The sequence below is a fragment of the Danio rerio genome, chromosome 2 (genome assembly GCF_049306965.1).
Source record: "Danio rerio strain Tuebingen ecotype United States chromosome 2, GRCz12tu, whole genome shotgun sequence".
Classification (NCBI taxonomy): Eukaryota; Metazoa; Chordata; class Actinopteri; order Cypriniformes; family Danionidae; genus Danio; species Danio rerio.
The window spans coordinates 61,322,520-61,335,348 of record NC_133177.1 but is presented as its reverse complement, the minus strand read 5'-3'; the positions used below and the strand labels follow the sequence as shown (position 1 = coordinate 61,335,348).

The 12,829-nt window shown below is 32.7% G+C and overlaps 2 protein-coding genes across 4 annotated transcripts in view; both read left to right on the top strand.

Moving 5' to 3' along the window:
- Window positions 1–12,829, top strand: part of lingo3b (leucine rich repeat and Ig domain containing 3b) — a 790,077-nt gene that overhangs the window by 352,567 nt on the left and 424,681 nt on the right. The gene's annotated exons all lie outside the window — the stretch shown is intronic.
- The window catches only part of tcf3a (transcription factor 3a), an 88,864-nt gene that overhangs the window by 4,251 nt on the left and 71,784 nt on the right, over window positions 1–12,829 (top strand). For all 3 annotated transcript variants that reach the window (XM_073911920.1, XM_073911916.1, NM_131094.1), the window contains 2 exon segments: window positions 2,295–2,404; window positions 5,475–5,538. In XM_073911920.1, coding sequence (XP_073768021.1) covers window positions 2,351–2,404; window positions 5,475–5,538 — 118 coding nt within the window. In that variant the 5' untranslated portion in view covers window positions 2,295–2,350.

Genomic DNA, 12,829 nt, shown 5'->3' with positions numbered 1-12,829 from the left:
TAAGTGGCTTTTTAAATTAGCAATGGCTATTTGGCCAGTAATAAATGTGCTAGATTTTATAATCCATATGTTAGATCCACGAATTTGTGCCAGAAGAAAGCAGTTTCTTGACTTCCTCACACAAAAGGGTTTTTGAGACACTACGTAGTTTGTTTTTATTTACTCATTGATGCTGTCAAACTGTTGTATAAATGTAATATCATGCTCATAACACAGCTATAATGTTGTGTATCATCACTGCTTGGATTTACTATGGCATGAATCACAGCAGTGCTGATTTACTGCCATGTTGCAATGGTATGTGATATTGCTTAGATAGTAGAGCTGCACAATTCTGGCTAAAATGAGAATCATTTTTTAGGCAATAAATAAATAAAAATCACGATTTTCCCACGATTCTTTAGATGTAAAATAAAGGTTAATATGATTAGTCTAATATTATTGTTATTTCTCAAACATATAGTAAAACAACAACAATAATATTATGTGTAGGTCTATTATTGGTTAAAATGCTACATTTTTTATAGACTTTGAATGGTGAACTTGAACAGACTTTACATTTGTCCTGGTCATTAATGCACAGTAAAGACATCAGAATACAACTATTGATGATTCTGATGTTAAATTACTATGTTTGAGACATATGCTTGCCATTTGTCCTTGACAACATTATTAGACCATTTATTCACTGGTAACCTTTGTCATTATCAGATTCCCTCTTGCATTATTAACATTTATTTAGGCTAGAGTAGTTATACTGACAGTGTTAAACGTTTATTTTCATGCACAACACTCTTGTGTTTGCTATGAAGTAAAAAACATTAACAAACTTGTCGCAATCATAACTCTAAAATGCGATATGATTATTTAAATGATGTGCACGGTTTCATCTTCACTGCTAAGTGCAGTTCATACTTTTCGAGCAGCTCCCAAACGATCAATCTGTCTCGCAAACTGAATGTTATTTACAACTCTATTACCTGTTATTTACAACCTATGCAGATATGCAGACCGAATACATTATTACATGAAGACAGAAATGACATTTTTTAGGTGAATTATACCTTAAAAATAAAGTATGTGACTCTTTTAACATCATTTGGAGGTGTAAATGTTGCTGAGCAATGTATGTGAAACAATGAAAAGACTTGTGCTTTGCTTCTCTCCTGAAATTGAGAATATGATTGGCAGAATCGTAGAAATGCTGGATTAAGATCGTCTGGGGCAGGGGTACCAAACTCAATTCCTGGAGGGCTGAAGCCCTGCACAGTTTAGTTCCAACCCTGCTCCAACACACTTGCCTGTTGGTTTCAAACAAGCCTGAAGGACTCAATTAGTTTGATCAGGTGTGTTTAATTAGGGTTGGAACTAAACTGTGCAGAGCTGCAGCCCTTTTGGAACTGAGTTTGACACCTGTGGTCTAGGGGGTCGAATCAAGATCGCAATCTTTTTTTCGATTAATCATGCAGCTCTATCAGATAGATAGATAGATAGATAGATAGATAGATAGATAGATAGATAGATAGATAGATAGATAGATAGATAGATATTGATATTGATATTGATATTGTATGTTATTGTAAAAATATTGTTATTGTTCAATAGAATTCTAGTTTTAGGATCCACTTTAAATGTTAAATACTATTTATTTTATATATTCATTCAAGCCCGAAATTGGTCATATCTCTGGCAAATTCTGACGTGGATACTTTTATTCAACTAGCAATATTTATTTATTTTTTAATGGAAATGGCACAGGCTTCTCCCTAAAGATAACAAGACGACGTTCAAGAGGCGTCATCATGGAATAACTATTTCTCAGCCTTTATTTACATTCAAACAAAAACTTTAAATCAGAATTTGCCAGGGATATTAATATATTTGGGTTTCCCTGTGTATATTAAAATTATTTATTTGAATCCTCCTATATAAATAAATTAGCATGCTTGATTTTTCCAACGTCTCACATGCAGTCTTTAATTCCAGTAGTTGTTTGTGCAACTAACTAGTTCCCGTACTCTAGCTGTGTGTGTGTGTGTGTGTTTGTGTGTAGCTTTGGGTGGTTGTAGGAGAGTCACCGGTGGTCTGCTTTGGTGGTTAACCCAGGGCTCGAGAGCTCAGATGTGGTGCATTCTGGGAAAACACGATATTATAGCAAGCCTCTAATGTAGAGTAGTTCTTCAGACAGAAGCAGCAGGCGGATTATTTTGGGTCGTACGCATGCATGTCAGATTTGATTACTAGGCCCAGATACATTTAAGCGAGATGATCTGAAAGCGTCTCTTTCTCTGCAGGATCGTAAAGCTGTTTGAGCTGAAAGAAAGACGTCTATCAAGAGAAGCAGATCAGGATGGCGACGGTGGGGACCGACATGGAGCTCAATGACCTGTTGGATTTCAGTATTGTAAGTTGAGGAGTTGGGCTTTTGTGTCTGCATTAAAATGCCAAGCGCTTTGATACACAATACTTAAACAGCAGTGCATTATTGTGAGTGGGTTGTACACTGTAGAAAATGCTGGGTTCCACACAATCGATTTGTGTTGGGAAAGCATGAAGGAATTAAGTTAACTTATTAAGTTTTTTTTTTTTTTTTTTTTTTTACAAATTTAAGTTGATCGAACATAAAAGAATTAAGTTGTCTAAAAAAAACTCAAGAATTGTGTTGTTTTAGCTTATTGTGTACAAATAGTTTAAGCAAATAGCAAATGGCATTCACTGTTCCACACAATCCTTTTATGCTGTCTCAACACAAATCAATTCAGCTAATCTAATCGTTTAAGCAAATTTAAGTAGACTGAACATAAAATAATTAAGTTATTCCAAAAAAAACTCAAGAATTGTTGTTTCAGTTTATTGTGTGTAAATAGTTTGAACAAACAGCAAACGTCATTTTTCTGTGTACACTGTTACACACAATTCCTTCATGTGATCCCAACACAAATCAATTTAGTGAACTTAATCGTTTATACAAATTTAACTGGACTGAACATAATTAAGTTACCAAAAACTTGAGAACTCAACTCCTTTTAAAGAAGTAATTTAAACAATCAGCAAATGTCTTTTTTTGAGTTGTATGGTAGTCATAACTGAAGGACGTTGTTGGGCCACGTTTTCATTGTATAAAACGACTTTGAATACTTTATTGCAAGATTTCAGTGATTTATTATTTCTGAAATAAATGCATTATTTATAATAAAAGTATGTAATCAAGAATATTATGAAATATAGTGATATTAGTAAAAGTTTAATATGTTCAATGTTAAAAGATAAGCATGTATAATAAATGCATTACTAAAGGCACCCACTATAAGGTTTATAATAGAGTGTCATAGTTTTATGTCTTAGATCTTGTCAGATTTGGAAAACAAATATTTACATTTTGTATAAAAAGATTTTGTATCACAGTTTTGCCTCATTTATGCATTAATTATCTTATAAAATTACATGAAATCCAACCTGAAATTTCACACAGAATTTTAAGACATTTTAACAATCGATTTGATCAAGTAGTTTTTACCAGATGTTGTATTGGGCGTACGAGAATAACACATGGTTTTTTGCTCCAAGGTGAAAACCCTACTCAGTGTTTGTGCTGCAAAACTCCTCTTACTATAAAACACATTTTACTAGACTGTCCTGCTTTTACTGATTCCAGAAGACTTTTTTATGAAATGAACTCTTTTAAGGAAATTATTAACAAAGTGAAACCAGAAAAGATTTTAGGATTTTTATCATGTATTAACACAAAAAATCTTATTTAATTTATGTTTTATTTTGTTTGTTGATTTTTTAATTGTATATTTATTGTTGAAAGATTCCTGCCATGAAAATAGCCTTGGTTGCTGACATTGCATTAAATAAAAAAAAATACATAAATGCATACTTCTTATAAAATTGTATACTTTGCCAATTTTCTTCAAACGACGTATGTACGCAAAACATATTTTCAGTATTATTGTTTTACATAAAAATAATCTAATTTATAAAATAATTAATGTTCTTTTTTTACTTATAATTGAATGTATAATATAAGTAGAGCTGCACAATTCTGGCTAAAATGAGAATCGTGATTTTTTTAATTTATTTTTTTGCTTCAAATAAAGATCACGATTTTCTCACGATTCTGTAGATGTAAAATAAAGGTATGGTAAAAACAAACATATGACACAACATCGATAATAATATTATGTGTAGGTCTACTGGTCTCTATAAATAATTCTACTTATAATAAATCTGATGTTGAATTATTATGTTCGAGATATATGCTTGCAATCTGTCATATTAGACAATTTTATTCACTGGTAAAATCAGACATTTGCCATTATCAGATTATATTCAACAATATACAGGCTAGAGTAGTTATACTGACATTGTAAACATTTATTTTCATGCACAACTGTGGGTTCGCTATGAAAGAAAAATCATATCAAATGCTTGTCGTAATCATAACTCTAAAATGCGATACGATCATTTAAATGAAGTGCACACTTTTGGTTTCACTCTGACAAACTGAATATTATTTACAGCTGTATTACCTGTTACTCGCAACATATGCAGGTTCTGCTCCCTAAAGTAGACGCACGCGCGTCCATCATTAAGTAGAGCGCATGCGCGCCCTCTCTGTAATAACAGCTCACGGTCAGCAGCTCATGTCACGTGTGATTTCCCGGCCGCGAAAACATCATTATATGAAGACAAAAATGACATTTTTAGGTGAATTATACCTTATAAATACAGCATGTGACTCATTCAACATCATTTGGAGGTGTCAGTGTCACTGAGCAACGTGTGTGAAACAATGAAAAGACTTGTGCAGCCGCCTTTTCTTCTCTCCTGAACTTGAAAATATGATTGGCAGAATTGTAGAAATCCAGAATTAAGATCGTCTAGGGGGTCGAATGGAGATCGCCATCTTTTAACGATTAATTGTGCAGCTCTAATTATAAGTTTTCATTTTGACATAAATCCATCCATTACACTGAATTTTGGCACATTGTTTCTCACATTTTAAAATGTTATTATTATTATTATTAAAATTTAAACAATGCTTTGCTTGTAAATAATAAGATTTCCATATATTTAACATAAAATATATAATGCAAAAAATGTAAAATAAGGCATCTCATCTATGTATATATATATATATATATATATATACACACACACACACATAACTATAAAATATCATAATAACATGGTCACAGCAAGTAACAATGAATAAAACATGAATTTTTAAAATAGGAATTAATACATACTCCTGTAATTGTTTGAATAATCTGTTGTTGTTTTTTGTTGTTTCATGTAAACGAAGAATTTTAATTGCCCTCTTTGGAGTTTATTGTGTTTTTAAGACTGATAAACTGCTTGAGCTGGATTTTTTTTACTTTATTTTCATTTTAAGTCTTGCAATATTTTTTTAAATATATGATATTGCTGTGTGTTTTTCTATTTTAAAAGGATTTTCTCTTTTATAGATGTTCCCTCATCCAATGTCAAACGGGAAAAGCAGAGGCCCCAATATACCCAGCAGTCAGTTCGGTAGGCACTTTTACATTATCTCACTTCAACATGACTTGAGTAACTTTGACTCTGATTATAGAATCGACTCATTCAGGATTGAGAATAATTGCATGGATGGAAGCATTTACATTTTCACAATTTTAATGCAAGAAACAAGAAGAGCTGGGTAGATCACTTATAAATTGGAATCAGTTAGTAAAACAATCTCTTAGTAGCTGTTTACATATGGTCACCTCATGCATTTTATTGCTGATCACATAGCTTTCTGATTGTGAAAACAACAGGTGTAAATACCCTCTGAAATGTTTTTGAGATGGATATAAATGTGATCGCTCAAACCAATTCAGGAGTTGGCTTGGGATGCATTCCTGACAAAACTGGACAGGTCTAAATGTATCTGGTTGTTAAAACCACATATGAGCAATTCCAGCGTGTTTGGATGTGACATTTGCAGTTAAAACTCGAAACATAAAGAGAAAGATTATAGAGAAATTATATTAAATAATCTGTTTATATTTTTCAAAACAGCTAATCACAGAGTTATGGACTCTAAAACTATTTTTGTATTCTAAATGATGGATATAAACATGTGTTATGAATGTGATCAACAAAGTTACCGCGTTTGCAGCATACAACATAGACATTTTGTGAATTAAACTGCACAACCCAAAAGAAATGATGCTAATTGAAAGGATAAGAGTTGCTCACTATAGCATATTTTTATTTCACATTTTTGCATTTATGCATGGAATTGTTGTGAAATTGGCACTTGAGTGACTTTGGTAAATAAAATATAATTGTTTGAGAACATTGACAGAGACTTTTTTACAGTACTGCAAAACACAAGCCTACACAAACAACTTTGGGTCGCTGTTTAGGTGAAAAATTCACTTTAAAACTTCATGGCAAGGTTAACATTTGCATGGAATCGATCATCTGTAAATTCTACTCTTGTCAAAATGTAAAGAACATGAAAGCATTGTTATGATATGTATTGATATAACAGTGCTAATACCAGGGTATCTTTGGGGTCTTAAAATATGTTAAATTAAAAAAAAAAAATTTAGCCCTAAAGTCTTAAATCCACTTAAATATTGTATTGTAGGTCTTAAATATTTTTAAATGGGTCTCAATATGTTTTATTTCAGCTAGAATAAAAGCAGTTTAAAATTTTTTTAACAACATTTTTGGAACAAAATTTTTAGCCTCTTTATAAGCTTTATTTTTTCTCGATAGTCTACAGAACTAACCATCATTATACAATAACTTGCCTAATTACCCTAACCTGCCTAGTTAACCTAATTAACCTAGTTAAGCCTTTAAATGTCACTTTAAGCTTTATAGAAGTGTTTTGAAAAATATCTAGTAAAATATTATTTACTGTCATCATGGCAAAGATAAAATAAATCAGTTATTAGAGATGAGTTATTAAAACTATTATGATTAGAAATGTGTTGACAAAATCTTCTCTCCGTTACTCAGAAATTGGGGAAAAAATAAACAAGCGATCTAATAATTCAGGAGGGATAATAATTCAGACTTCAACTGTATATGGTGTAATTATCTCCCTTACATTATCATTTGTTTTTAATGTTTTTTATGGTTTTAACTTTGTCATTAAAACATCTTTAGCATTTAGCCTTGTGTACGTCTGATAATTCATTGATTATGGCCCTAAAATGGTCTTAAAAAGGTCTTAAAATCCTAAATTTGACTTGATAAAACTCGTAGAAACCCTGTAATACAAAATGCAATGTCACAGCTGTCAATTTGGGATGTTAGTTTTGTTTTATTTTATTTATTTTTTGGTAATTTTTACATTTATAAAATTAGAGTTCAAAATTAAATTGCATATTAAAATGTTAAATTGTCAATGGCAAATGGCAGGATTAACACCAGAGCCTCATCATGCACCTGTAGTAGCCTGTCTCTGTAAAAATAATAGAAAAATCGAGCATTTTTTTTCTTTTAAAAAGGCGAAATGTTTTGTTTTTTGGGAGAGAAAGCTATACACAAGTTTTTAATGATGTCCTGCATGTATTTGTATGACAATAGTAGATGACACTAGGTGTGTGCCTACAATAGTAGTGCACTTGTGGCGATGTTTTACATGAAGGGCACAACGCTTGCTGTAGCCTATAGCATTAGTATGCTGAATAAGATGTATAGCTTGTGTTTCTGTACAAAAAATAAATAAAATTGTTTACATTAGTCAGTATAACCAGGTTAGTTTAACTTATAATGCAGGATTTAATAATGGGAATCATGTTAAGTGGACGCACATGTATGTGTCCAAATCCAGTGCAAACATGCCTTTAGATTGCAAATTAATGCTAACATAAATGTAGTCTGATTACTGATTTTAAAAACTGCTTTACTCCATGTACATACACTTACTTTTTGGAATCTGATTACATAATTAATCAGATTACACATAATCCACTGCTGTCCAGCTCTGTCAGTGAATGAGTATGGAAGTGTTGAATGTTGTGAGCTCCAGAAATCGCTGCTGGTTTGTGGATGTCTTTAGTGTTTGTGAAGCCTGTTTGATCTGATGTTCTCAGCTGTCGGTCCTCCATCATGGGGGAGGAGGAGTGCATGATGGGAAATGATAGTCGTCCTCTCACCCCTGTGAACAATGTCAACAAACATTAAAACAACAGTCAGAACAGCCCCCCGCCAACTCTTTAACATCACATACAAGTCACTGTATTCTCACTGTACTTTAATTAAGGGAAAGATCTACATTTTTAGGAAAGTCTGGAAACAAAATATGGGTGTTTCACTGATTAAAATTCAGCTAACGTTATTATTGCCAACTTTTTTGAGAGATAATGTTGTGTTATTAATTTATATAGCTTAATAGTTGTCTAATTAGACTGTGACATACTGTTGCTCATGTTAAAATGAGTTGTATGTACAACAAAACATTTAAAATGGGTAAAAAGATCATTATAAAATGTTTTTTTAATAATAATAATAATAAAAAAGTATATTATATATATATATATATATATATATATATATATATATATATATATATATATATATATATTTATATATATATATTTATATAAAAAAATATATAACAAAAAATATATATAACTTTTTTTAAGACGTTTTGTTTAATTGTAAAAACTTTAATACTTTTTGTTAATAACATGTAATCAGAGTTTTGATTAATCCAGAATTGAAACAAAGGTAAATGCATAAAATGTGAAAAATAAAGTGCAAAAGAACTGGAAAAATTAAATAATTGAGGAAATAACCCTGCAATAAAACCAAATTACTGTGAAAGCACAAAGAGGAATTAACTTTTGGTTGAACTTTTGATAACAAACTGCTGTTAATGATTTTTACTGCTAAATTATTACATGATTTAATTATAAACAATAAATGTAGAGCAGGCTGCACGGTGGCCCAGTGAATAGCACGATCGCCTTACAGCAAGAAGGTCACTGGTTTGAGCCTTGGCTGGGTCAGTTGGCATTTCTGTGTTGAGTTTGCATGTTCTCCCTGTGTTTGTGTGGGTTTCCCTGAAGGGTCTCTTCACACCACCACCAGTGTGCAGCATCCACTTGGATGATGCGAAAGCAACCACAGGACAATAGTGTCAGTGCTTCACCACACACCAGCTATTGGGGGAGTGGAGAGACTGTGATGGAGCCAATTCAGTGGATGGGGATTTACCTGTTTGTCAAATAGAAGGGCAGAATCTAGGATAAAACCTAGATTTCTTGCATAAAGCTGAATAAATTATTTCAGAACTATAAACTAAAAGTCATAATGGCTTAATAAGACAGGCCTGTCTCAATCAACATATGGACTTATCGCAGAACACATAGACATGACCTGAATCATTTTTGGTTATGCAGTGTATATCGCCCATATAAAACCAATTCTAGCAACAGTTTAGCTGATTGTGCAAAATTTCTATCTCTATTAGAGGGTGTCAGTGTCAGTATGGTTAAAAAACACTATAGTATTTCAGGGCTCGAAATTGCGACCATTTTGGTCGCATATGCGGCCGAAAATTAATCTATGCGACCTCATAATATATTTGGGCACATTAGTGCGACTGCAGATAATGGTTGTAGTGCGACCTGTTTAGATTTTTTCTAAAAACGTGCTGAATCACTCTTCCCTGCCGCTATATTGGTTTATATACGCCGTCAATAACTCAAGGTATTCCGCTGTCAGATGACAGGGAAGGAGCTTTTATGACCACGGGAAATGCAAATGGCTGAAGAGTGAAAACTTAAAGCACACAGGTTTGCAAACCCCACCTAAAGTTGAGGCGCAGATGAGAGCGATCATGACATGTGGTGAATATTCATCCGCCAGCTGAGATCAATCGAGTACGTGCTTTTCGGAGAAGGCGCCTGAATCTCGATGCGTTGCATTCACTGCGTGTTCAGCGCAAATGTCCGCTAAAAGTCAAATCTAATACTGTACATATCATCGCCAAAGAAGCTCGCCTTTATTAAGTTTACACTGAAACTGCGGCTCATAACAAACAGCGGTATTGCGCCGGTGGTCATCGCAAGAATTCTGTTCAATCTGCTCATAAATTGGGTCGGCTGACTCGCCTGCTTTTCCACTAACACAGAAAAATGAAGATCATCTCAGACTGAACCTTTAAATTGACACAAACTGAAACCAAAACTTTTAAAGAGTGATAGAAGTGAGACTTTAATTACTTTCTTTTGTCTATTCTTTCTTGAGTTGTATGTTATTATTATTTTTTATTTAGTTAGGCTACTGATGACTGTTTTGCAGCTTTCAGCCTTGAATTTAATTATTTATTACAATCTTTTGTTTGTTTTGTCGCAGAAATATTATTTATTAAACTGACATGCATATAAAAACAGCAGTACAAAATAAATATTTCTTACTGCAATGCTTCATTTTTGTTTGATGCAAATTATACATTTATTTTTCATAAAGTAACAGACTTTTTATAGCAGATAACTTGCATTCAAGCACATTCAAGGCAGTATCATAATGAGAAATGTACTTCATTGTTACTATTATTGTCATTTTCATCATCATTAATATTTTATAATTATTCGACGTTCACTTTGGAATTATTGCACACAAATATCAATGTCATCTCAGCATTAGTTAGATAGTTGTTTCTAGTTTTTGTTAGTCCTAATTGATGTTGTTTTAAAATACAATAAATCCCTTAAAATACAATTTGCAGCAGTGCTCAATTATTTTTGGTGTGTGCTCCTAATTTTTTTCTGGTGCTCCTAAATTTTTTCTGGTGCTCCTAAATATTTGAAGTTGGGAGCACCGGTGCTACCAAGTAAAAAAGTTAATTTCGAGCCCTGTATTTACTATAATTTACTATAGTATATTCTCATGTGCGTGTCTGACGACTAAAAATAGATCTGCTAGCAGATATCGCAGCCTCTGTTACTTTATACCTTGCACTTTTCTGTTAACATTTATTATTATTTATTTAAGATAAACATTTCACATTCTGATTCCAAAGGCTGCGTTTACATTGCAGATCTTGATGGTCATTTCCCTTTTTGTGAATTGTCTGCATTTACACAGCACACGGCAAAGGCAGAATGACCCAGAAAAAAAAAGAGCGGGCGCTGACTAACAGCTGATAATTAAAGAGTGCTCTTTTCACTATTCTTGTATGTAATCTGTTCGCAGCTTTTGACAAGCTGTTTTGCTATAGTTTATGACAGAAAGGTTCTCAGTTGTCCATCTTTTTTTTTTTTTGATATATAGACTTTTTTTAAACCTTTAGGCATCTTAATGTAATGTCCATGGCGTGATTTATGCACTGATGTATGCACTAGTTTTATATTAGTTTATATTGGTTACGTGGCCGACATTGCACTCTCTCGCTCTCGTTAACATGCTTAAATACCTGCGCTATATGACAATGTAAAAGCTGTTTAAGTCCTCGTGTGTAAGATTTAAGGTTTTGGACTCTGCTGAAATCTGAAATGAAAGCGTCAGACTTGACATTATTCGATATGGTTTTTAATGATGCGCGACTCTCATTGAAAGGTGAAAATCCGATCTACCTGCAGGCACGAGAACACAGATCCGATTCATATCGGATAAATATCCACATACAAACAAGGCCTGAATCTAATCTAAGTAAATCGGAATCCATGTGATTTGTTTCTGCTTACACGTACATGGGTCATATCCCATCTGTGCCACATGACTGGAGAAAGAAATCGGAATTGAGTCACTTGAACAGCACAGTGTAAATGTGGCCAAAATTACTGTAATTGCATGAAATATTCTTAGGAATAAAATATGATGTGTTCTTTGGAAGTGTTCTTGCATTGTGGTGATATTATATTGACATTCTGGCAATACATTATGAGTGGCATAATATGGTCTTACAATGATAATAATATTGTTTATCGCCATGTATTTTGGTGCAAAATATTGTACAACAAAATATAGATATTGTGAGGGTCCTAATAAGACCTCAAACTGCATAAATGATATCAAATTTTGCATGTTGAAATCTATTGCATCAGTGGTGAAGGAGTGTGATCTGGCTATCAGAGAGTCTTGGTGTCATTGTCCAATCCTAGAGCAGCACAAAAGCTCTTCTTAAATCAATAGTCGACGTGTGTTTTTCACTGCGTCTTCATTCAGAAACTGGAGTCCAGATGCTTCTGCTCATCATTAGATCAGTCAAACCACAGCCCTTTGTGTGGTTTTGATATTCACTGAATCATCCAGCATTTGTTTGTCGTTTGGCTTTCAGAGAATTGTTGTTGTTTACGATGTGATGCACAGCTTTTAGGCTCTGATCTGAAGATTGAAAAGGTTTTTTGGGTGTGTGTGATGGTTTGAGTTTGTCAGCGGCCACAGAGTTTCATTTACTGAGCACCTGAAACTGAGAATAACTGAGATATTTATAACAGAAGAACTTGCGTTAAAAATACAGTGAGATGCAAAGAGTTTTCGTTAATAGGAAAGAAATCTCATCTTCCTGGCTTCTGCTAAGTTTTTTGAATTTGTGAATGTTTTTTTTTTATTATTCTTGTGTGTTTTAAAGCAGTATATTAGTGTCATTTTGAAGTATATATCTTTAACTTTATATGCTTAATTATTTTGAGTTTTAACTTTATTTTATTTGTTTTTAAGGACTTTAGTGTCATTTTAAAGTTTTTTGATTGTTCCATTAAAATATTTTGTGTTCAACTGTTTTATCCGTTTTTAAGCATTATTTTAGTGTTATTTTTAAGTATTTCATTTTTTTTTCATTAGTATTTAGAGTTATTTTGTTTTAACCTTGTTTAATTTGTTTTCAAGC